Here is a 27,080-nt window from a genome sequence, read left to right as displayed (position 1 = left end):
TCTCTGGTATCTCACATGTTTCTGGGCATTAGTTGAATCAAGGTTTCCTTATACTTGAAATCAAGTATATATGTCCAGGGATCCTAGACAAACGTACTTCTAGCCTAAACTCACAATGCCCTCAGTGTTTCCTGACCAGATCATGAAGATTAGCAGGCTGATGTGATTGTGTAAATTCCACTAACTGGTTGGAGACTCTGTGTCTGCAGTCACCTTCCATTAAGAGAGTGACAGAGCACAGGCAGTGGCACCAAAGGACTCCGTGAAGCACAGGTGGTGGGGTTTTAACTCAAAGTTCAGCCTGTTGAACGAGCACGGCCACTGGGGCCTGTATGCAAAAACAGTTTGTGTGCCTGGGCACACTTGCACACATCCGCACACATACACACACAGGCACTCACAGGCCCAGATAAAATTCTGCTTTATTGAGGAAAAGTACCAAGACAGCAGCGGAATAGCAAGCTATTAGGAAAATATAAGCGAACAGTTGAGCTTTCTTTACTCCCTTAGGATAATGGATAGCGGTGTACGCTTGTTTTAAAAATCCATTTCTTCCTAAAAAGGGGCAGAAAAGAAACTGTTACGATTACCCATTGACCTTTGGCATCCCCATTTGATTTTTTATTTCACTGCTCTTTGTTTGCTAGCCCAAGAAAGAGAGGTCTCTTTCTAGCTCTGAGACCTTAGCGGAAATCTTTAGCAATGGACACACTAATTGGAAAATAATCAACTGATAAGCAAGCAAGCCCAGGGCTGAGAATTTCATTTGGCCTCCCTCTCTGAGTATTCATAATCCTGCCTCTTTGCAGGAGGGGCCAGAAAGAAGAACTGAGAGTTTTGCTAACACAGCTTCTGGCTAATTGTTTGTAAGCTCAGGTGTGCACACAAGGGTGGGTACAAGCAAGAGCAATTCCACCGACTCGGCTCCTGTAATCTCAGAAAACATTTGCTTGCATTCCTGGGGTGCAATTAATTATTATGGGACGTGTGTATGAGACAAAAAAATATCCACATTTGTTTTCTAGTCACCAGTAGCAAAGCGCCCTGTTCTGGAAGGGCTGCATATGATCTACCTTAGGAAGAACAAGCCAGCAAAATGAAACTGAAATGGGTAGATGGCATTGAGGCTACTGCTGTCTTCAGGATGGGCCCAGAGAAAGGAAGGAAGCTGATACATGGCATTCGAGGAGATTCAGCCTAGCACCATCATCCACAAACCATCAACATTGGGCCATTCACGAAAAGTGCCGCAGAAGGCAGGTCCAGCCACGTCAGCGTCATAACTTTCCCCCTGCTCTGAAAGCTTTTGAAACCAGGGGCCAACTTGCTTTAACTCAGTTGTCTGTTTGCAAAAGTAGTTAGATAATGCATTACTAAAACCCACCCTATAGATACCATCTCCCTGACACTTGGGTCACCATGGTAATTGATGCTTGAGTTGTTTTTCAGGAACTAAAAATCTACCTTTGTCCAGTTCAGGCTGGTGGAGACTACCAGCCCAACAACTGGGCCTGCACAAGTGTCTGATAGGTGACCTCCTGATGTCAAGGAGGCGAAAACTCCACTGTCAGATCATGTTAACACCACCATTTTGGGAACATGCATCCTATGAAGAGCCATGACTGTGCTTGCACAGATCATCAATTACCTCACTTCTCCTTACCTCCAATCATCTATCCCCACATTTCAGACTACCCTGGCCCTCTACTCTCTAAATATTCCTAGTCCCCATTTTCATGGAGGTGGATTTGAGATTTGTTCTCCCATCTCCTTGCTTGGCTGCCTTGTGAATAAACTCTTTCTCTGCTGCAATTTCGTTGTCTCGATGATTGGCTTTTCCTGTGATGGGCAAAACGAAGCTGGTTCAGTAACACATTCTTCACAGTCATTGTTGGAAGAGAGAAGATGGAGTCCCTGACTAGCTCCTTCTCACCTCTGTGGGCTTCACTGGTAGGGAATTTTCTGGATAGGTGGCCAAGAACCAAGGCCAACTCCCTTGGCATAGTGTTTTCTCCACACTTTCCTGAGGGCCAGCTCCAATGCCATCCCTCTCTGACAGTGTCTCAGACAGCCCCACTCCTTCCTCTGTGCATGTTTGCCCTGTGTTCTTCATTCCTCGTGTGTGCCCTGCAGCTCTTTGGTACTGGCCGCTTGAAGCTATACTCAGTCAGGTACCCAGCTGCTCCCACGTAGAGACTAGACACTCAAGAATGTGTTGGCACAGGGAACAGTAAACCAATGTGTCTCAATGCTATTCCAGAGCAGAACCTGGACCAATGTGTAGAAGTTATCAACAGAAAACCTTGACTCAAAATAAGGAAGATACCTTAAACAGTGAGAGCTATCCAAAGAGACAGGGGCTATCTCAGAAGGTTGGGGAGGGATGTTCCCAATACTGCAAGAGTTCAAGCAGAGGTTACCTCGAGGAAGTGGATTCTATAGAAGGCACACTATGGCTTGCATAAGCATCTTCTATGAATGGACATTGAGGAAGTTGTTTCCATTTCTTTATTGTAATCAAGTGCTTTGAACATCCTTCTCTATAAATCTTTACATCTATCTCCATTTACTTCCATGAGATGGATTCCCCAAAATGGAATCATTGGGTCAACGAAGCCAAGATGCCCACCAAAAATGTTTTACCAACGTACACTCCCATAGATGGTATCCTGCAGGCAGAATTACTCCATTATCCCAACCCTCCACTCTACTGGTATCTACAAGGTATCCCTCAGAGAGCTGCTCTGAAGCCAAGTATTTGGACACATCCCCAAAGGTCCATAAGTAATCAATAGAGCCATTAAGAGCAACAAACCAACTTTGCTCCATAACACAAGGTGAAAAAATGACACACAGAGAAACTGCTTGAGTTGGAGAGTGGGTAGATTAGTAGGAAATCAAATGTCACCCCAGCATGTTCCAAACAGTTTTCAGGTATTTTCTGGGCCTACACATGAGAGACAACAGCAGGTATGAGCCCACGCCCCTCCCAGGGGGAGGGCAGCTCATCACCCAGCACCTCTGCATCAGGCTTCTCCTCAGGACAGAGAAGATGGGCCCATGAGAATGCTGCCTGCTGCCTTCTGATAGTCCTGTTCTGCCTTTTTCTGAAGGGCAGGAAGGGCCAGTCCCATGGGCAAGGGGAGAGGAGGCAGACGTCAGAGAGAAGAGATTCTGGAGCCTGCAACCCTTCTAGATGAAGCAGGAGGATGAATTTAGGCATCACGGAGGAGCCTCGGGGGAGTGGTGGAAAGCTTGGCAGCCCTACTCATGATGGCCAGCAGGTGGTGCCCATTATCTGCCCCTTTCCTTCTCCCTTCCTTCAGGTAGATCCAAAGGCCCTTCTGCAGCCCTCTGAAGAACACAGACCTCCAGCTCTGAGAGACTCAACTGGTCAATAAGATGGATGATGCCTTATCACCACCGAGGCAAAGCCTGCAGCCCCAGAGGACAGCTAACCTTTACATGTGTCCAGTTACTTAGCACAGAGAGAGGGCTGGCAAAGAGACATGGCCCCAAAGAAGCCACACCCCGCTCTGTTGTAGTGTTTCTGCAGCATGGGCCTCTCTCTTCTTACTTCCTTTAGGAACCAAGTCCCTTTCCCTTCCCTGACTGAGGGTCTTTGCAAAGGCTGCTCTCTCCTCTGAGAACACTTCTCCCTACTCTGCCTAACTGGCGCCTATCACTTTTCACCTCTCCAACAGGGAGCCAACCTAAAGTGACTCTCTTATGGCACCCTGCTCTTATCCTACTTAATCCTTATCACAATTTATAGATGCTTAATTTTTTTAATCTGTCTTTTCTAATAGACCTTCATCTCTACAAGTAGACTACGTCCATTCATCACAGAATCCCAAACATACAGCAGTGTCCGGGAAATGAAAGACACTAATAGATACTTGTTGAATAAAGAAATTATCACAGATTCCAACTTAGTGGAGTCTGAATTCATGGCCCCTAACCCACCATCACTGGTGTTTGTGAGCCATTTTCTGCGAGCTAGTCCTACTAAAGTTATGACAGGAGGGACTCAAGCCCTAAAGCCCTGGCTGCCATCACCATGTTCACAGATGGCCTCCCCTGCCATCTGCCAAGGGAGGACTCTACTTCCAGGCCAGAGAGGAGCCCTGCCACTTCGCCCTCCACTGGGGAATTCCTCCCAGCCATAGGAGGATTGGGCCAGGGCCTCATCCATCCCATCAGGTAAATGGGAAGCTGGACCTGCAGTTCAGTAGAAAGCAGGACACACCAGCACCTCCAGCTGTAGCAGGGTCCTAGACAAGTCAGGCTAGAAGAGGCGCCTTTCACTACTCAGTAATAAAGCCACATCCGTTCAGTGTGTGCCCATGAAAACATCATTTAAGAGAACGCCTTGGAAAGGTACCAAGGTCTCCAAACTAATTAACTTTCATCTCTCCTGTCCCTCTGTGCATGGAGGGCTTTGCCCTCTGCCCACCCTCTCCATGAGGAACATTGAAGGGAGGATATTAGCTTGAGAACATTCATTTAAAACAAAAGTCCTTCTAAAGATAGCCTTGGATGACCATCTAAATCATCCAGAGTCCATTTTCTGGCCCCAGAACCCACATGGTCAGTGCCCCAGATGGGCCCTACTATGGTGGCTGACATCCATAAAGAATGTCTTTCACAGTTCATTGGTTGAATTAATCTGGTATAAAATTTCTAAACTGAAGACCTGTAAGTTGGGATCTTGATGAGTTTCAGCAGAGCAGCAAGCAGGCCACAGTAGATTTATTAACAACAAAGGAGAAGAAAAGAGGCTTAAGAAAATTACAACAGAAGTACGTGAAAGTGGGAAAATTCAATCTGATAACTTTTGTAAAAGATGGTCATGCATTCTGCGAGGGGCCACACAGACCTTGCTCCACGTGGACACTGCTGTCTCGGGATACTATCACAGTGCCCCCCAGAATGTGCGATCAACTTAACATCTTCCGTGAGTTGCAGGGGGCCTTGAGCTCAGCTGTTTCTTAATGTTTAGGGATGGATGTGCTAATACAATTATTTACACCTGTGGCCTACCCAGTGAGCCCTGAGCCCTGGTGAAATCACACCTAGTGATTACCTCTTCAAAACCGGCACACCCACCTCAACCTCCTCTTTCTAATCCACTTACACGTGATGCATGAAATATCCCACTCTGTACATGCCTTACTATGCAAGGACTCCAACAAACAGCAGCTGCATCCCCGTCGTCTGGGGCAGAAGCACAGAGCAGGGTGGGGCAGTTAACGCTCCCTAACAGAGGCAGAGGGAAGAAACGAGAGGGCGGGTTAACTCAGGCCCCGGCCCTGTGGCCATCCCAGCTCCAGACATCTACCTGCCTTTCCAGCTCTCCAGCAACTTTGCATCCGGGCACATGCACATTCTGAGAATTCCACCATAAAACATTTTCAATCTTCTACAGATGGAACACGGCTCAAAAAAAGGACACAAATCCAGTGTGTTGGGGTCAATTGGAAATATGAACTGCCACCTCTGGAATGAGGGGCTTCTGCAGCAGTGCAGCCTGGGAGGGAGAGATGACAAACTGGTGGAAGGTGCTGGAGAGGGCTCTGGTCCTTGGCAGCCACACCCAGAAACCGCCCAGCCAGGCAGAAGGACATTAGACTCACTGAGAGATCTCGCTGGCTAACCCTGCCCTTACCCACCCCCATCTTCAGACACAACACTCCTTTGCATTGGCAGAATGGTTTTAAAAAAAAAAAAAAAAAGGAAAACAAGCCAGGGCAATATAAGGGTCTGGTAAATTTACTGGCGGTGATGATTTTGATATTTTTTTTAATGTGTTTATAAAACTTGCCTCGTGACTTTGCCTTACAAGTAAGATCCGCCTCTCATCCGGTCCCCTCTGTTCTAAGAGACTAAGAATTCCACACAAGTATTCACATCTCCATTATGAACTGCTTTTTACTCTCTGCTGCTCTTGTCATCAAGATCATCTAATCAATGGCCTCAGTTTCGGCGAGGACAACAAAGGAACAGAGAAAGTAGCTGGCTTGCCCGAGTTATGAAGACTTCCTCAGTGAAGCCAGCTGGGTCCTTATGGGCAGAGGCATCCAGGACTTCTGTTGTTTAAAAAAAAAAAAATGGCTGCGGTTTAAAGTAATTAAATATCTCCATGCTTAAGAGATACGTGGTTTGAACGATTGCTTTTGAAAAAACCCACAAAGGGGAAAAATAAACCCAGAATTATTGCTCTTGGCACAGAAAGGAGGAAATAGGTTTAATACTCAGCCTCCCAACTCCACCCTAGTTGCTCTGGAAGGAGCAAGAGGTAGGAGAGAAGGGCCCAGGTGCAGCCACGCCTCTAGGACCAGGAGCAGACTGGCTGACTGGCTCGTGGGCTTCAGCACCGCAGGAAAAGCAAACCAGCTGGCGACAGCTCACACCCAGACTCCAGAGCCGAGGAGGCTGTGTGGCAGTCCTCCATTCTGATTCCAAATCTGCCCCTTCCTGGCCCTGTGCAATCAAAGAAGTAACTTAAGGAACCGCAAGAGTCCCATCTGTAAAATGAGGATCGCAGTACAGACCTAGCAGACCGCCGTGAGAAGTCAGCAGGATTCCCTCTGCAAAGTGTGCCTAACATGGTAAGCGGTCAGTAAGTGGCATCTCTTGAACCCACCACTCTCCTTTTGTTGTCCTCAGAGCCAAATGAGGTGTATTTGCCAAACAATAGACCACAGTGATGATTTCTTTGTTTATAAAGGTGACTGAGTCAGAAGTGGGCTCAAACCCAAAACTCAGCTGCATTCATTCCACAGACAGCCTAGAAAGAGCACCAAGCCCTCATTAGCACCCTGCATAAACCCACAACAGGGCAAATGAAGATCCCTTGAGGTTCAAGCAGAACCCAAGGCAATGCATGAGCCCCTTGGAGAAAGGGTGTGAGCTACATAAATATAAAATCGTGGTAAGGGACATGAGTATGATCACACTTTGGTAACTGGCAATGCCTGGAGTTGTGAAGCACCAGAAAGCCATCTAGGCACCTAGGAATTGCCCACCTTCCATGTGGCCACGTGTCTTCCAAACCAAGACAGATATGTGTATGTATAATCAACCCGCCCAAAGCCCTGTGGCAGGAGGCAGTGCTTTGTTGTAAAACAAAACTGAGATGAAATAACCGTCATCCTTTCAAAAATCCTCTGAGAGTTTGGTATTTGAGGCACATTCTGTGACGTACTTCTCTCTGACCTCAAACACTTTGATTGTTTTTTTCAAGTTCACATAAAAGACAGAAAGCTTTCAGATCGGTCTAGTGCACCACAAGCCTAGACTGGATCTGAATTCTTGGCTGGTGTGGAGAATTCGTTGTTATTCCAGATAATTAGGAAGCAGAGATAAAGGCCATTACGTTAGAGAGGCCTGGCCTATTGGAAGATCAGCTGTCAGCTCCTTATTTAAAAACAGATTAGTTCCCACAGCTCCCAGAAGGCTTCCAAGGGGACACTCAGATATTGTAAGTCCCATCCTGACATCCTTTCCTCCCATTCACCATACACTCGCAGAATTTGAAAATGTGGCTTGTCTGGAAGGATTAAAACAAATGCTTCAATTTTCCATTCTCCAAATGAAAATCAATGGCAACAGAGAGGTAAAAATCAATGTTCAGCGCTCTGTAGGGAGAAACTCCTCCACCTCTTGCCTGCCCAGAACAATAAATCAGAACTAGCCATCCCACTGGCAGAGCATCTCTGAGAGCAGAGCCCTCTGCAGGTTGAATGACTTTCTGTCCATCCCTCTGTCTCCAAGAGGGTATTTTCTTTAAGAAAGCCTAAGAGAATATTTTAAAAGCTGTCAGCAAGAATAACACATTGTTGCAATAAAAACTCTTCTCCAAACAAATTCATTTGCCAGTGGGATCTCTGGCATCTAAGACCAGAGTTTGACTTAACTGTTTCCCTAAGGATCCATTTTGCATCATCAAGCCTTAAAGAATGCTCAGGTACCCCATCGACCTGCTCCCCCAGACAACCAATGATCTGCTTTCCATCATCATACGTTAGCTTGCATTCTGTAGAATTTCATGTTAATGGAAACCGTATGGTATGTACTCTTTTTTGTTGTTTTGGTTTGTCTTCTTTCACTCAGCATAATTACTGTGAGAGTCATCCATACTGTTGCATGTATTAGCGCCTCTTCCTTTTCATTGCTGAGTAGTATTCCATTGTGGTAGATATACCACAATTTGTCTATCCATTCACCTGTTGATAGGCATTTGGGTTGGTTCCGGCTTTTGGCTATTACAAATCAAGCTTCTATGAACATTCATGAGTGAGTCTTTGCATAGACATATGCTTTCATTATATATTCTAGACACAAATCTTTTGTCCAACACATTTTGCAAATATTTTCTCTCAGTGTGGCTTGTCTTTTTATTACTCTACCAATGTCTTTTGAAAATCAAAGTTTTTAATTTTGATGAAATCCAATTTTTTCATTTTTTTTTTTTGGCATTTATAGTTCATGTTTTTTTGTCCTATTTAAGAAATCTTTGTCAAACCCAAGGCTACTACTCTTGTTTTCTTCTAAAAGTTTTGCAATCTTAGCTCTTATATTTAAGTCTATGATCCATTTCAAGTTAATTTTTTGGTATAGTACATTATACAATCATTAAAATTATATCTGTAAAGAGTTTTAGTGTCATAAAAATACTCATTTATAAATATTAATGCAAGGCAGCCTAATACAGATTTTTATATACAGGATAGGCACCACTTGATAATCAAATTTTGACAAAAACAAACCAATGGACAAAGCCTACTACTAGAAGAAAGAATGGAAGGAAATATGCTGGAATGTTTTAATTACTGTTTTTAGATTATGTGACCCCTGCCTATTTCCTATCTTTTTTTCCTTTTTAATATTTTCAGTGTTTTCTGTAATAAGAATCATCTATTGCTATATCAAAAATAAATTTGAATATTTTTGAAAAGTCATTTAAGAGCAGGCTTCCTGCCTCCAGGCTGCCTTCACCCTGCTCTTTAGCACATCAACGGCCCCTTTGGAGAACCGGAAAGGCGACCACACTACCAAGAATCTGCCCTCTCCCAAGCCTACTCAATAGTGCTTTACAGCAGGAAGAGACGAAACAAAGAATTTCCAAAGAGAATGTGAGTTTAGCTGAAGCCTCTAGATGAAACCAAACACAAACTCAAATACCACCCCAATCAAGGGGAAGAGTTCCAGTAGAGGGAAGGCTGGAAGCCCCACTTGGCCCCCCACTGAAATTGCTTGCCTGTTCGCCCTGACACTGCAGTCACAGATGTGTGTGTCAAACAGCTTTTCCACTCACTCAATCTCCGGGGGCAAAGAAAGCTAATGAAATTCTCTCGCTGATGTGCTCGCTGTCCTTCTATCTCCATCTGCTTGCAAAGCCAGCCTAAGTCTGCAGCCTCACAATCAGCCCAAGGCTGGCCTGGCTGTCCCTCCATGAGTGTGCACTCCTGATGGTCTGGCAGGCGGGATTTGCCTCTTGAGCTGCTGCAGGGGCCAGACTGGCTGATGGGATTGCCTACAGATGTTTCAGACAGAGAAAGATTATTTCCCTGATTGATGAATAAAGAGAGTTGTCAACATGGTCGCCGTGGTCAGAGGGGACCTCTGAAGTACAATGTGGAAGGACAGATGTTTCATCTGGGAAAGTATTCCAGACCCTAAGAAGAGGTATGCTCTCGGCTGCTACAGTGGGCTGAGTAACTCAGCCTCCGAGAGGGAGAGGAGCGAGGCTGGACCACAACCACAGCAAACACCATCAAGGAGCCTCCCTGGTCAGGGCACCTCCCAAATCCTGATAAGGGAGGGGGCATGCCGCCTCAGTCAAAGCCTCCTCTTGGGGCTGTTTTTCCAATGAACGAATGGTCCCTATCATCAGAAATGCAGTCATCTTCTTAGTCCTTACCTGCTGTGAATCACAAACAGGGCAGCAGAATGACACTGTAGTCCTCACACTAAACCTCCCAGGCTTCCTCGGGCAGGAATTGCAAAGGCAGGCACAGTCAGACTGGGAAGGGGGCCACACACTGGACTGAGCTACTTTTTTCTCAGAAGCATACAACTTTGGGGATTTCGAGCTGACCTTCCAGAATGAATCAGACAATAATAATAACTATTACATAATTGTTTTAGTAATTGGAAGACTAGCTGTCCTTATGTGACACTAGACTATGTACTCTATATACCATCATCTTACTGAACTCTCCTTCAAACACACACACAGAATACCCTATGCAAGGATTAGTAAAAGTTACTTCCCATAAGCCTTCTCTGCAAGAACTACTAGAGGTTGTATTCTAGCAAATGGGAAAAAGGAATGGCAAGCACTTCCCTTAAACCCATTTTACAGATGAGGAAGCACAGATATAGAAAGATAAAATACCCTGCCAAGGTCACATAGCTAGGAAGTAGCCAGCCTGGGAAGGGAGCCCAGACTGGTCTCATTCCCAAACCCATGCGTTCAGCCACGGTAATTTTATGACCACTAAGAGATGTGGAAGATGAAGATTACACTTTCAACCCAAGCAAAAGAAGTGTTGGTGCTTCCAACATGGAAACATGGCATGCCCGGAAAACACCATTTACACCTGGATATGCCTGAATACCAATGAGGTTGCTGCCTCTGTCTCAAACAGATTTGAGCTTAAAACTAAAAATGTCTTGTCTGTCACTTCCAGAAAGAGTTGTATTCTAGGAGGAAACATGCAATGGACTCTCCATGTTACACACAGACACACACAAAACCAGATGGCTGGCTGGACAACCTTGGGCACTATCCCAAAGGGTATCTGGGTATTTGGAGCAAAAGAGGCCACATCTTCCCATGTGTGGCACAAGAATCTAGGACAGTTTTCTCAGAGTATGTGTTGCCTTAAAAGGAATTTTGAATAGCCAAAAAAAATTATTTTTTTCATCCCACTCCCAAGTGAACTTGATTTTCCGTGAGGGTAGGAATAGGGTCTCTTGTTTATTTCTGTAGCCTCAGTGTCTAAGCCAAACCTGGCACAGAGTAGGCCCTCATCACGTTTTTTGTTAAATGACAATGAACGAGTGGATAGACAAGGACAGGTCACACAAAGAGGCCAACACATGGTCATGAAGAACAACAGAAGCTGGGGAGCTGGACAGCCAGGGGTTGAATCACGGCTGCCGCTTACTAGATATACAAGCAAATGACAACTATCTCTCTCTGACTCAGTTCTCTCATTTGCAGAGTGGAGACAAAAATAAATGCCAACTTGACAAAATGGCTGGAAGAATTCGAGGATGTGGGTGCCGAGCACAAGGCCCGACACACACCGGGGCTCCAGGGACGAGATCTATCTTTACTTCTGGAGAACACTCCAGTCTGGGGGAAAAGCAAAGCTCATTACAACACCTTGCATCTCAATCTTACAGACACAAAGCCTGACTATCTTTAGGGGACCACAGAGGCCGGGTCTGTGGCTGCAGGGGCCAGGTTCGTAGAGGCCGTGGGGGTAAGGGCTCTGCTCCATGCTGTCACACCATGCAGGAGTGCTGTCCCTCTGCTGGACCATGATTTCAGAGGGTGGGGCTCCCCAGGCACGTCCATAAGAAACTATTTAGGGGACTGATGGATATTAAGATATGTCCCAAGAGGAGCAGCCAAAAAGACCAGCACTGCTTAGAGTGGGACACAACTTTTTTCTCAGAAGCATGCAACTTTGGGGATTTCTGGCTGACCAGGAATCAGGTGGGACAGGACACATTCTGTATGGTTCCAGGGTCAAACTGGAAGTAATCAGCAAAAGTCATAGGGTGGCAGATTTCAGTGGGAATCAAGTTTTAGAGAGGCTGCTTTCTTTCTTAAGTTCACGGTGCAGTGCAGGTGAATGGCAGAGCAAGTTGCCCAATCCAGAACCGAGTGTGCATAACCCCAGTGCCCCATTGCTACAGCTCTCCATACAGACAGTACAGGGACATGATGGGAAATAGACACTGAAATCACCATCCTCTCACCCCAGGCCATCCAACCCCATTCCTGAAGAAAGACTGTTTTGTGTATATGTATCTGCCTTCTTGCTTCGAGTCTTTCTGCAGGACTGAAGGCAGAAGTAGTCTGAATCCAAAGGCTCATTCTGTCATTTGTAAAAGCCCAAGCCCTCTGGATGGATAATGCTGGGAGTCGGGGGAGGGGTAAGAGTCAAAGGCTTTACGGACCCTGAAGAAGACGGGGAGACAATCCCTGGGCTGGGGAGGAGGGGATAACAGATGCTGCCCTCTGAGCAAACAGCAAGACACGTTCTCCGAAGGAAGGGTGGTGTCGTGGCCCTGAGGAGGCAGGACCCCAAACCAGGCACCCAGCCGGGCAAAGATGCTCATTTCCTATACAGCCATGGAAGCAGACAGCTCCTGAACCTCAAGGGATCTCAAAGGATTATCATGGTGAGGATGTCAGTGGCAACCAGCAGAGTAGAGGTTCAGCCTCTGTTTTCTTAGCTATAAGCTCCCTGGCCCCTGGGGTCATCCCGGGAGGAGGAACGGCCTCATAATGACCAAGAGGGGTTTTCTGCTGATCTGTTCAGACAAGGACTCAGAGTCAAATGAAGTCAATGTAAAGGAAATAAATATATTGATATTCTTTGCAAATCTGCGTTTGAGAACTGAGATTCGTACCACACCAACAGTGCAGGCACCAAATACCATATAAAATGGCGACACAAACACCTGCTCTCCCTCTCCCCCGCCCCCCAGTCAGAGATCCAGTACCTCCAGATCCGCCATCTGGAGAGCACCTCCCAGCCTCCTGCCTTACCTGGGGAGCAGGTGCTTGCGGCTGATGCACAGGGCTGTCTGGTAGTCCTGGGTCACGCACACTTTGTGAGGGCTGCACTTCACCTTCAAGCAGGGGTCTTTGGATGGGTCCAGGGCTGAGGCAAAAAGAACAAGAAGAAGAGAGTTAGGATCTCCAGGGAAATTTGATTTCTATTTTGACTCAAATAAACAAGTGGGAAATAAACAGAGTGTGCGTGTGCACTCTGTGCTGTTTTCTTAGGCTGGTGGGGATGGGAATGAAAACCCAAACCAGGGGAATTCTGTGTCTGTTGCACACGTTCTTCTTCGACATCAGGAATAGTGACTCCTTTGGGCTTTGGGGAGTTTCAGCATCTTCATCTTTGACAGGAATTACTTTTAAAAATCCTTTAGAATCTTATATGCTCCAAGGACCAAGAGCTACCTTCTCTCTTTGGTTATTTGTCTGTTATTGTTTTTTATGACTTCATCCATGCCTAATTTTACTTATTTTCTATGATGTAAAAAGTCCTTTAGGGGAGAGTTATTTTTGCTTCAGTTCAATGAACATAGGCTGTGTGCATAAATAAGCCTATTCTAAGTTTTGTAAAGAATTTCAAGATGTGCAAGATAGTTTTGTGCCACATAAAACTACAATATAATAGGGAAGGAAAAAAAAGCCTATATATAAATATTTATTATGCAAGGGAGAATTAGATAAAAGCCACGATGGGCATATAAAATGATAGCAGAGCTCGAGAGAAAAATAGAGATCAATTTCTGGGGCAAGGATTAATGAAGCATCAATATGTGCACTGGATCTTGAAGGATGGGCAGGATTCTGAAAAGCAAAGGCAGAAAAGGCGATCTAGACAGGGAGGCCAGCACACGCCAAGGTAGATATTTAATCTAATAAGTGTGCTTGAGGGGTGGGAATAATGAAGGGGGAAAGCCGATTCCACTGAGTCACTGCAGAAAGGGCCTCCAAAGACAGCCGTTCATCGACTGCAACATTCCTGGAACAGGCTGAGCAGCAGGCCCTCGGCTAATCAGCACTCTGCATGCTGAGGTGCACACGCTCATCCTGGCAGAGAAGAGGCCGCAGGGAATTAATTCTCTGCAAAACAAAAAGCAATTGTGCCATCTCCCAGCTCCGGGGCCTAACGCCTATTAGGCGATAAATCTTTCATAACTGCTCTCCACAGCCAGAGGAGGTGACGTTTCGCCATGTCCTCCCCATGCAAACATTTGGTTAAACAAACCGGCATCCCAAGCAGGGACCGCAAAACTGCTATATGAAATGCCATCGTCCCCTTAACCACTGGGCCCCTCAGTCATCACGATTCCCCTGCACTTAGAGGAAGTCATCATTCCTCTCAGCCGCCCAGGCACAGAATCTCAACACCATTTTCTTCAGATAGTTGCTGGGAATTTCTCAAGTGACCTGAACACACAACATCCACAGGCATTTCTGTGGCTTGGACAGCTCAGGGTGGCTCCCTTCACTGCAGCAGCTGCAGCCAGCTGTTATAAACAGAAACCAGGTTGCATTCTTAGGCCAATCAGGTCAGTAACAAGACCCAGGTCCTGGTCCCAGGGGAGTCACCTGGCAGAGCCTACTCCCCAAGGGATGTGCCAGCTGCCTGCAATTTAGCAGAGGGGAAGGGGCTGCAAGGTGAGAGAAAGGCTGATTCGAGCCCCAGCGATAGGGGGTTCATTCTGAGCTCTTACGCTGAGGACTGCCTCTGAAAGGCGAGCAGCAGGGGGCCTGTGTCTGCCCTCAGTGTCCTCTGAGGCTAGGCCTTCCAGAAACTTGCAGCAGGAACTTCATGGTCCCCTCTGGATCTCTCTTTGTCTTGGGGACATCCACGTGAGAAGCCAGGAGGCTGGTGCGTGTCAGGGCAGTGTCCTTCTCCCTGTACACTGTCTCCCACCTGCAAGCCTGGAGAGGCAGTCTAGCCAATTCTAATTTGCCTTCCAAGATTTATCCAAAATTGAGCCAACAATTAAGAATGAATACCAGGGGCCGGCTCCATGGCCGAGTGGTTAAGTTCGCGTGCTCTGCTGCAGTGGCCCAGGGTTCGGATCCTGGGCGCGGACATGGCACTGCTCGTCAGGCCACATTGAGGCGGCGTCCCACATCTCACAACTAGAAGGACATGCAGCTAAGATATACAGCCGTGTACAGGGGGGGTTTGGGGAGATAAAGCAGAAAAAAAAATAAAAAAAGATTGGCAGCAGTTGTTAGCCCAGGTGCCAATCGTTGGGGAAAAAAAAAAAGAATGAATACCAGATTACCAATGATGACCATGCTGGTCCTTTGCTGCCCCGTCTCACACTTCCAGCCACCACAGGATGAAGTAAGACACGTGGATCACAAGAAAGTTGGGGACCAGACCACTGGCAGCCTTGGCCACAGGTAACTGCTGAGGTGTTCCTCTGCCAAGTGCCAGAGAACCCTTGAGATTTTCACTGGCATGGATCTCCCAGATGCAGACAACAGCCTGGCTAGGGTGTCAAAGTCTGCAGTACCACATGATAAGCTTTATGGACAAATTCAAGCTTTTTTTTTGCTTCTGAAGCCATTTCATAAACATGCAATGTCCACTCTGTGACCCAGACGGCCTCAAGGGACAACGTGATCTCAAGGCAGTAGGTCAGCCACGCACAGTAGGGAAGAACACAGACTCCAGGCTCAGTGTTTCTGCCTTTGAATGCCGGCTCCACTGCTTACTAACCTTTCTGTATGTCAGTTGCCTCTTCTGTAAAATAGGGGTAATAACAGTACCTACTATTGCTTTGGGTCATCATGAGGATTAAATGAATTCGTATTTGTAAAGGGCTTAGACAGACCTGGTACATGTTAAGCACCTCCTAGGTGTTTGTTAATTTCTGTATTTTGTTCCCAGAGTGAACAATAAGCCCTCCTAATAACAAGAACAATAGCTAACACCCAGAGCTTTTGACATGCCAGCAGTGAACTAAGCCCTCTAATTGGATTACCATATTTAATTCTCGCAACCACCAAGGAAGTAGCTGCTGTTAATGCACCTATTTTACAAATAAAGGTCTTAAAGAGAAGTCACTATTTGACACCTGGAGGGTTGAGCCAGAACCCGAACTCCTCACCCCTGTATGCCAGCGGCATGTGAATCATCTCCGATGATTGTGATGATGTTGACTGTGGGGCCCGCCTCATACCAAGTGTAGAGCCAGACGCACCATGCTCTTGAGAGGCCTTCAGGGCAGACGTAAGGAGTAAGGGGCAGTCAGGGGGTCTGTGCCACCGAGGCTGGGCCACACAGGACTGCCCCAATGTTCCACACACACAGCCCCAGTGCTCCTGGAGCCATGGACAACTGTGCCCTCTGCCTACTCCCTCTGAATGCAGCAACCCCACAACTGGGTCAACTGATCTGCAACCTCACTGTCTGTCACCTTGTCTGTCACCCCACCATCAGGCTAGTAGAATCATCCCTCCTCCGATTCTGAAGGCTAACGTTCCTAAAAAAAAAAAAAGCTCCAACCGAAAATACTAATAAATAAAAATCAGTTATTTAACTCCATACACATACTTAACAATTTGCATATAGAAATCAAGTCTGCTAAAAATTAATTACCAGGGTCTAAATATTTCACACATGTATGCGAATTATTTAGAGTAAACGAACTTCACAGAGCAACAAAACAGTAACAAATCAAGCTGTCAGCGTTTATTTAATCACCAGGACGCATTTTGTTTTCGAAAAACAGGAGCATTGGGATTGAAAGGGGAAGAGGATGGTGAAAGGAGCCTGCCATTTCCTTTCAAATGCCGCCTCCCAAATATGCTTTTCCTAGCAGCCTCACGGTGGCTCACGGTGACATCCTGAAAGGCGCCCGTAGTGGATAGCGCTGTGTGGCTCCACTTTCCAAAGGGAATGATAAGAGATCAGAATAATAAGCGGCATTTGAGAGGCGCTTTAATAAGATGTGTGGAAATTGTGCAGGTGAGGAGGGAGGGAGAGCAAGCTGAGTGTCAGTGATAACCCTGACCAGAGTTGGAAGCTTCCTTGTCGAGGTGCTAATGATTTCTGGAGACTGTGTTCCGGGTTTCTCTCTCTCCCAGCGCACGCTTGATGGTAGGATGCAGCGACCCCACAAGATGCCAAAGCCCTGTGTCCCCTATAGCTCTTCTATCACAGACCTGCAGGACTGACATGGACTTAGGATACGGTGCCCAGCACGGGGCAGATACCCACGGAAGGTTTACTTCATCCTCCCTGCCCATATGCAAAACCCAGTCAAATGTCAACTGGCACATGACACATGTCCAATTAATTTTTAAAATAATTTTTGCAAAAAATGTTTTCAAAGAAAAAACAAGAATAAATTAAAGAGAGATTTGTTGAGCTGAAAAACATTGAATTCAAAAGCCAGTTAATTACAGGCTCCAGGTAAGTTTTTTTTTTTTTTAATTAATTTTATTTTTTACGCTCATTGCTTGGTATCAATTAAGGTAGTGATATTTTAATTATCTTAATTGTTTCTGAACTTGTTTTTCAGTTCAAGTTATTTTTCATTAGCTACATTGATTTTAAAATCCTGGATCAAGCCTTTTCACTGCCCTTGGGCACACCCTACAGGCAGAGGGTATACGACCTATAACAGCAGAGCTGGGTACCACCTCAGAGCTGCTGAGATGAGAGGATGTTACATTTTGTGGATTGGCCAAAGGGTCCCTGAGAGTCACCTGGCAGAGTGACAATGCTTGTGTTTATTCCATTAATATTTGCAGAGCATCCACTCCATGTAGGCCCCTTTTTATATACTGAAGGCCAGCACCTCCTGCCCTCCAAGAACTCACAGCTCAACAGAGATGACAGACAATAGGAGAGTGAGTTCTGTATGTTATGGGAGACAGGGAAGGCACCTCATCCAGCCTTTCAGAAGAACAGATGAAACTTCCTAGAGAGACTGACATCTATGGAAAAGCGGGTTGAAACCAGGTAATACAATGAGGAAGAACATTCCGGGTTAAAAGAAGCTCTCTTTCCAGGGTTAAGAGCAATCAAGGCAAGTTTGGGGAACTGAAGTGTTTCATCGGGCTGGCAGCAGACTTGAGCAGGGGTGGTATGAGATAAGACTAGAGAAGGAGGCAGCATCATCATGAAGGGCCTTGAAATTACAGTGAGGACTCTGGGGGCTATGGCTTTTAAGCTCCACAGTGATGACAAATGTGGTAGAACTTTGTAGCCTGTCACCCTCCCACGGTGAATTTGGTGGAGAAGGGGTAGGAAGAGAGAGCCCTTCATGTACATTTCATGTGGAAAGTGGTACTTTGATAAGAACAGACATGGCACACACTCTCACCCTCCAAATGAGAGGCAACATCGGGGTGGAGGTCCCAGTGGTCAACTCTTAGAGCCCTCTTTCCTCCTCTGAGGAATTTCCATGCTCCCTCTGGGGACATTAAGCCACACAGGATTTGGGGAGGCAACAAGCCCACCTGGTGAGATGGATGAGCAAAGACTTAGTCTAAACCAGCTGTGTGAACTCGTGGTCTACTCAAGTGACTCCCAGAAACTTCCTCAGACAAAAGGCCACTCAATTTGCAAAAAGTTGACAAATTAATGACTGTTTGTTGTCTCCTTGTTGCTTTTACGATTGCTCTCTGCCTGAATCATGCCCATTCGAGGTTCATCTGAAGAGCAGACACTCCCAGTGATTCATTAGGAGTGACTTAATGGATGATTGACAAAGAAATTACTTCAAACTGCTAAAACCTCGTCAAGCTAAGATTCCAAACATTTATTACAGCTTGTCTGTCCCCATAGTAACCCGTGCATGCATCTTGCTTCCCCTTCTCTAGAGGGGCTTGTTTACTAGCTGATGACAGAGCCTCATAGAATACAAAATAGAAGATTCTGCCCATAGGATTTTGCTGGAACCAAAGAAGAATGGCAGCTTGGAAGGCCTCCGTCACCATTCTCAGCTTTCAAATCAAGGGGTTGGCCAAGTTCTCTGAGGCCGAACAAAGGGGCCTATTGGCCATGCATCTAAATAGAACAGACAGTTGAGTGATATAGACAGTTGAACGTGTGTGCCTGAGGACTGGGGGATGGGAGCGGGTGGGGACATGGGACAGACAAGGACAAACGGGCAAAGGATAAAAAGATGCATCTGACCAAAGACATCCCTCCTGGGAAGAGACTATTTCTTTCCCCTTCAAGCCAAGGATTCATTTCTTTCTGTATTAAAACTAAAAGCACCCTCTCTTTTACAGTATTAGTGTGTGTTTTGAGGAGGCTGGCATAAACTATTAACAGCCTTTTTTGGAGGGCAATTTTTCAACTATGCCCTTAAATGATAACAACTGTTAACCATAGGCAGATGGGTGTGTGGGAGTTTTATATTATTCCCTCAACTTTTTAATATATATGAACACTTTAATAATAAAAAGAAAGAAGGGTGGGAGGAATCCTATGACCCAGCAAGTGAACGTGTTAGGCAAAAATGTGCATCTTAATGGTCTATAATAAGGGAAAATTAGAAGCAACTTGATCGTCCACCTATATTAGTGTGCTCAGGCTGCCATAACAAAATTTCACAGACTGTGGGGCTTGAACAACAGAAATTTATTTTCCCACACTTTTGGAGGCTGGAAGGCTGAGATCAGGGTGCCAACATGGACAGTTTCTGGTGAGAGCTCTCTTCCTGGCTTGTAGATGGCCACCTTCTCATTACGTCCTCTCATGGCCTTTTCTGGGTACACTTGGCAAGTGAGCACATCTTCCTTCCAGATCAGGGCCCTACTCTTATGACCTCAATTAAACTTAAGTACTTCCTTAGAGGCCCCATCCCCAAATAGGGCCACAGTGAGGGTTAAGGCTTCAATACAAGCATTCAATCCATAACACCATCTATAGGGAAATGGTTACCTTAATTACAAGACATTCATTTATGAAATATTGTCCAGCTGTTATAAAGGAGGAAGCAGGTCTGTATGTACCGATATAGGTGGATGCTTTGATACATTAAGTGAAAAAGCAAAAAACCAAAAGAGATGAGAAAACAGGTTTGAAATGGTAAAGTAACTAACTTCTTGACACCACACAGCTAATAAATGGCAAAACTGTACTCAAAACCAGGCCTGCCTACTTCCAAAGGAGATTTCCCTTCCCTATCCTGTCCTGCTTCCCTTGAGGAGTAGCACCAGCCCCGGCCTCCACCCATTCACACACCAGGGTCCTCAGTTTCTCCCGATTGCCCTCTGTCTCCTGGGGCTATCACCGTGATAACCCGCGAATGAATTCAGACTCCCAGTGTCCCCAGGCCAACATCACTGCTGCCTGTCACTGAATAGTCTAGAAACATCACCCACAAAAGGCGAAGTCTCCTTTTGCTTCCTGGACAATCTTGTCTGCAGCAGGGAGACAATGACAACCATCACCGGGAGGCCAGAGCAAGTGGTCAGCCCTGTGACATTTTGGCATTTGCCTCTGAAATGCAAGAGTTAAAGACACCCTGTGCCTGGCTAGAACTAATGGCAGTGGCTGGGAAGAGCTCTGCCCCCTGCTCACGTGCAAAACGAGACATTATGAGCAACCACTGATAAGCCCAACATGGCTAATTTACACGTCCTGATCATCAGAAAAGAACGCATCCTGGGGGCTCTACTAGAGCAGCTGTGGAAATCCACTCCATAAAAATCACAGGCCACGGACTGGTATTAGCCTGGCCAGCCAATCCCCCTTCTCAAAGCCATCATCCCACACCTTGCCCTGTTCCCCCGCTGCTCTGGAGTGGTGAAGACAAGGACACTCACTCCACATTTTCACCAAGAAACTGATATCCCTTTAAAAGTGGGATCGGGAGAGAGGAAGGAAGAGGAGAGGACGGAGAACAACTTAGTGGAAAGAAAGGGAAGGAGGGAGCACTTGATTACATAACGTATCATCTCATTAGGGGGCTGACAAGGGAGACAGTGACATCCATCAACCTGTAGAATAATGTACTATTATTCTAATTTACCAGTGAGGAAACTGATACAGAGATCAGTTTATTATTAATTTACCAATGAGGAAATTGACACAGAGATGTTAAGTAACTTGTCTTTGGTCACACAGTGGGTAAGTCTGGATATCAATGTGAGTAAACCTCACACCAAAGCTGATGCTTGCAGCCACTAGGCCTTTCATGAAAACAGTTTGTGACAGAGATAAAGGTGACAACTACCGTGTCAAGCAGCAGCATACCGAACCCCTAGGTCCACCTCCCTAAAGAATCATGTCACCCAGATTCTCAGAAAGAACATCTTACTGTGAAGAAAACATTGCACTAGCAGAAGTCAAAGTCAGATTGTGAGATATCTGAATAAGCTTATACTACTTTTACAATCAATACAAGAGTGAAAGTTTCTTTTCAAGGCCATCCTGATGCCCAGTGAATCTAATTCTCTGTGACTCAAGAAACAATACTCAACATGAGTGACGCTCGTGGTTCCTTGTGTGAAGGGTTTTGCGAAGCATGGATGTGGTCCACATCACTGATAGGGATTCACAGCGCCTGGCTGACATGGACGGGACAGAGCAGCATGAACAATAGGACCTGAGACAGCCTTAACTCTCAGTAGAGGGACAAGACACCACCCACAGAGAAGTCTGAACCTTCTCATCCATCAAAATGGCCAAATTGATTAAAACGTTGTAGTAGTAAAGAAACCGAATTCTATTTTCTTGTAATTGACAGAAATTATTTCTAAGACATTCATGAACAAAGGAGAAAGAATTACTTAAAATACATAAGAACCAGTTCTATAAACTGGAGAATAAAAAGGTATAAAAAGTACAATAAAAATAAAATTTTTTCAGGAAAAAGGTATATTTACAAGAGTGTTGTAGCTCATAAAGCCCATCTTTTGTACCTCTGCCTCACTTCAATGCAATTAAAATTCCTATAAAACATGGAACTTTTCCCACACCAAAGACATCCAGGGAACTATCACCTTGATGCTGATGAGCATGATTTGGTTGTTCTTCAACAGCCACAGGTGTTGACCACGTAAGGCTGGGGATACTCAGAAACTCCACAAATTAAAAAAAGAAAAAGTTAGTGAACCTAGAAGAAAAGAGCCCAAGGGTTTGGATCAGAGAGATGTGGGTGTGAGAGGAGAGCCCAGCTGTGCCACCAACTGCTTGTGATCCTGAAGGATTACTCAGGTCTTTAGGATTTGGTTGCAGACAAACAGATCGACTTCACTGGACTGCTGTGAGGACCTGCTGAGATAATGGGGGAAAGCTGCCTAGTGCAGGGCCTGGCACACAACGCATGTCCCATTATCATCCTCATCATTCTTACCAGCTCTTTGCAGCTTGCTCTTCAAATACAGAAAGTGGAAGCATGCAAAGGGTGAGGACCCCTGAATATTTCAGAGACTCAAGATCCTGGAGCTATGATGCTGTTCAGCCGTTTCATTCTCAAATGGTAGACTCATCTCAACAAGAAGAAACATTAAAATTTCTTTTACTTTACCTAGAAAACTTTTGCTGATTAACCAGATTTACAACACTGGTGAAACCACCATATGACAACTAAGGAGTTCATGCATCTCTAGCAGAGCCATCCTCTGCCTTGTCTCATCTCAGAGACTATAAGGTCTGGGAATAAAGAATAATCCCCCTCCCTCCAAATTCTGTGCATTAAGAACACACAACAAAACCTTGTACACAAATCTACAACATGGTCATACTCCTTTTTTATTTTCTTTTTTTTTTTTAAGACAAGGTCTTTGGGCTTTGAAGTCTCTATTGTAGAATCATGGAGTTTGAGTGTTAAGGTATCCTAAGGGCCTTCATTCAGGCACCAATAGTAAAAGGGTAGAAAAAAGAGAATGATTAAGGAAAAAGAATTTGGCAAACATTGATCCAAGCAGACAAGGGCTTGAGTCCAGGGAGGGTGGTAACGTGGGTGTGTTAGGGGCAGACAGGCAGGTAGGATCTGCAGGGCAGGTTTGGGGTACAAGCTTGGTGCTTCCCGATCCTCAGCCAGAGGCTGTCCATCTGACTGCTTTCCGCCCTGTCCTATAGAGCTTAGCAGGGGCAGGTGTTAACTGAAATTAGAACAACAAAGTCTGCAGGAAAAGCCTGCCCCAGATTGCACACAGGGATGCTCAAATGACCTCTCAGAGCCTCGGATGAGGCTGTAAATCCCATACACCCTGAGGAGCAGAACCTCAGTGCAGAGCTCTAGTGAGGCAACATGGCGACCACTCACTGGACACCTCCCTGATAAGTCTAAAAATCAGCAGAAGAAGGGGAAATAGGCTGCCCCACACCATATGTATCTACCACAGACGGGTTTCCATTCCCTGTTTCCCACAATCTAACCTCATCCTTGCTTCTCAGACTGTGGTGGGCCAAGGAGGATGCAAATCTACAGTGAATCTCCCTGCAAAACCTATGTTACTAGACAGTAGGTAATTTAAACTATTTTTTAAAAAATATCTAGGCAATCACTGATGTACTATGGAATAGAATGCAAAATTCATATAAAACATATAAAAAAGACTTCACAAATGTATGTGCTCACAGTGAGTTCTGCCCCCTGAACCTCAGAGTAGGTGTTGCTCTTCCTTGCCCTTAGGGGCTCTTTAGCAGAAAAGTTTGAGAAGTGTTAAAAGTGTTTACAGAGTTTAAAGGGTCCTAGAAGGAAGAGGGGAGCTCTCCAGGGTACTGGTATCTAAGATGGAAAATCAATAGCAGTAAAAGTACATACAAACAACCTTCATAAGCAAATTGTTCGTTCTTGCAGGACCAGAAAGCAGCTCCAGCTAAAGCCGGTTAATCAAAAATGTATCCTATGCCCCCTGGAACAGACTCCCCATGCCATCTGTTCTCAGGGATCTCAGTCCCACTGGTGAAAGGCCCCAGGGTTTTCAGAGAACTGACCCTTGCATAATCTAAAGCTTTTCTGAGAGGCTTCAATGTGCCAAGCATTGGGTGAGGTTTACAAATGAGTTACAAAGCATTTGTAGCTCCCCAGCTATGAATATCAAAATTAAAGCTGTTATTACCTTCATCCCTCCCACTGTTAATTTTTCAGAAACACTTGGCTCTGGATTTATAAATGGGTAATCAGAGACTATTCATTTCCATGTCCTTTCTTTCTCCAATTAGGGTAGATTCATTTCTGCTTTCTTGGGATGGTTCCCAAGGTTATTAAATTTCATTCCCGAACTGATAACATTGAAGCGATCGTGACAAGGTTAGTGCTGAATGGAGCTGGGGTTTCTTGTGGCACCTTCTAAGCTATGAGAAACCACCTCAAGCTGAGAGAAAAATGGTTGCATCTCCCACTGTAGGTTTTAGTACACGCTGTGTCATTGAAGCCTTGCATCTTCTTGTTGTTCCTGTTTTTTGTGTCCCACACTGCTCAATCATTGCTAAAACACTTTTCACATGCATCCAAATAAGCTGAGCAATTCACAGGTCCAACCTTGCCCACAACCAGCTCTCTTTCTTGCCTGCCTCTGCACCAGTGTGCCACTCAATAGCCAATTACCTCCCTTACGTTACTCTCAGATAAGGCCTGCAGTGCTCATATAAAACATAAATCAGGTCTTAACTGCAAATGGAAGACAGATGCAACAATAAATAATGGACAAGTACCTATGAGGTTTCCTAAGACGGACGTGGAATAAACACAAGGAGCAAAATCTTTCATTTTCATTATTTAGCAATAAATACTGAGTACCCAGCGGGTAAGACAGAGCAGGGAGATAATCACCTTTGGATACTATATTGGCTGTAATGGTGTTTTTCACTAAAGGAAGGGACATGACATTCTTGTTTATGTTAAAGTTATGGATTCTAAATTTTATTTTATTTTTTTTAATAAATAACTTAATGACTTTATCTTCCACAATCTGGCCTTTAACTTCCCTTCCAGAATTTAGTTCCCATTCCTTGTCCTCCAACATTTATCCTGCCTCAGTTACATTGGCCAACTCACACTCTCATGTGTTTGCTATGTTCTCATGCCTCTAGGGTCTAGACTTCACGATGCAATACAAAGAACCAGTCCATTCTTATAATTCCCATGAGGTCAATATTATCTCCACTTGACAGATGAAACGAAAATTAGAACTTGCCAAAGATCATGCAACTAATAAGGGGCAAAGCTGGTACATGACTCCAAGTCTGTCAAAATCCAGCAGAAGCCTCAGGAGACCACACACAGTAACTGTCTTCCTCATCACTGCCTGCCCCATGCCTAAACAGTGTCTGGAATATCACGGGGCTCAGCAAGAGTTGTTGAATGAATACATGAATGGCCCCCAGGCCATGGACTTAATCACTACTCTGTCCTGCTCTGTGAGGCCAGGGACCAAGTCTGGCTCATCATTTCTGAACCCCAAGTCCCCTGACATGTGTCTGCTTCAAGGGACATGCTCAGTTAATGCTGAATACACTGTCTGTGGAAGGAGTATCTCTGGAGGAATCTTATAAGTTGGGATTTCTGGGTCACAAAGATTCAGAGCTAGAAGTGTTCCTGGAGCGTCTGCCTCCAGACCAACATATTCATATTTAACGTGGAAAGACTTTAACTCATCAATTCAGCAAACACTTACGAAATTCATTTCATATGCCAAGTACTATTATAAGCACTGGGCACGCAGAAATGGGTAAGACAGAAGAAATCCTTGCTCTTAAGGAACTGACATTCTCATAGAGGGATAACAAGAAAGGAAAGAAAAGAAGCAAGGAGGGAAGGGCTGAGCAAGGGAGGGAGGGAGGGAGGTAAGGAGAAAACATCAGATAGTAATAAAAGCTAAGCAGCTCATTTTAAAAGAGTGATGCAACAGAGAGCTCCTGGCTAGTCACGTTGGATTAAGTAGCCAAGGAAGACCTCTCTGAGATGACATTTAAACCATGATCTGACAAGACAGAAGACTTTCTTTTGAAGATCAGTTAAGGAACATTCCAGTTGTGAGACTACAAAGGCCCCAAGATGGTACTGACCCTGGAGTATTGGGAAAAGGGAGAGGTCTGGATAGATCTCATGACTTTTCCAAGGACATACAGCTAGGGTAGGACCAGGACTTATCTCTAGAAAGACCAGTTCTCAGATGTGCATCCTTAGAGCAATGAGTCTCCAGAGAGCTGACTGACATATTGAGGCCTAACGGAGGTGCATCAGCAACCACATGCTGGCCTTGTTCCAGACCGGACTCACTTCCTGACCACCACTGTGCCATGACAGGCCAGGGCCTCTGCTTCAACACAGGGGTCTTGACTAGACATTGCTCAGGTTGCTGAAGCTAAAGGTGAACAGGCCATAGAGAACCAAAATCTCAGGCTTCCTGGAAATTGTCTTTGCTCATAGAAGCAAATCACCAATATGTGTGATACGGATTATATGGAAAGGTCAAAGGAGCATGAACTTTGGGCTCCAGACAGATCCAGTTCCACATCTGAGCTCAACCCCTTGGGTGCTGTATGACCCTGGGCAAGTTAAGCAGACTCTCTGAGGTGTAAAAGGGAATGGTAACAACTCCTTTGCACCGTGGCTAGGAGGACTAGATGAGACAATGTGTCAAATGCTGAACATCCACCTTAGTAAGGACTTCTTAAATGTTAGTTTCAACTCTGTCCCACATGATTCCCCTTAAACATTCCTTACAGTTGCACCTGTCCAAACTGGACCCTTTTTTCCTCCACATTTCTCTACTGGGTCACGTTTAAGACAAACAATGGCCTTGAAATCATCTTCCCTCTAATCTCTACTTCCCAGGAGACCTCCAGTGAGCGCCTCCACTGCCAGCCTGGGCCTGCTCTCCACAGCCCCGCCCTCTGGTGATTGCTCCCCCTCCCCACCCACCCTGCAGTCAGCCTGGACTCCATCTGCCCTGACCACCCTTATCAGAAACCTGCTCTCTCTACTCAGCCACCATCATTTCCCAGGCAGCCAACATGGGGGAAGCTGCCTGGATGTTTTGCCCCCTCCACTCAGAGAGGTCAAGCTGGAAACCGATACCTGGCACTCTGTAAATGCACAGAACAGAGGGGAAGGGGAAGAAAAACGACGAAATGAAGGAGATTCCCTTTTTCCTGAACGCTGCTTCTCTATGCAAATGTGGAACAGAGACTTTCTGGCACCAGATCCCACTGGCTGGGGCTAAATCAGCCATCAGGACTTTAGTGATCCTGAAAAAGCTAATGAGAGGATGTGTTTCTGTGTAATCCAAACAGTATCCATTTCATGCCCAATCGTTTTTTAAATGGGAAACAAATCTCCTTGGTGTGCTCCTTCCTCTGACAAACAAA

At 45.5% G+C, this 27,080-nt stretch overlaps 1 protein-coding gene across 2 annotated transcripts in view; it reads right to left on the bottom strand.

Annotated features, from left to right (window-relative positions):
• Window positions 1–27,080, bottom strand: part of SPOCK1 (SPARC (osteonectin), cwcv and kazal like domains proteoglycan 1) — a 472,805-nt gene that overhangs the window by 138,563 nt on the left and 307,162 nt on the right. For both annotated transcript variants that reach the window (XM_014828464.3, XM_070517330.1), the window contains one exon: window positions 12,797–12,911. In XM_014828464.3, the coding sequence (XP_014683950.3) occupies window positions 12,797–12,911 (115 nt within the window). The remainder of the gene's footprint in view (window positions 1–12,796; window positions 12,912–27,080) is intronic.

The sequence above is a fragment of the Equus asinus genome, chromosome 9, assembly GCF_041296235.1.
Source record: "Equus asinus isolate D_3611 breed Donkey chromosome 9, EquAss-T2T_v2, whole genome shotgun sequence".
Taxonomy (NCBI): Eukaryota; Metazoa; Chordata; class Mammalia; order Perissodactyla; family Equidae; genus Equus; species Equus asinus.
The sequence above is the reverse complement of the archived record's forward strand: the minus strand, read 5'-3'. Positions and strand labels throughout refer to the sequence as shown.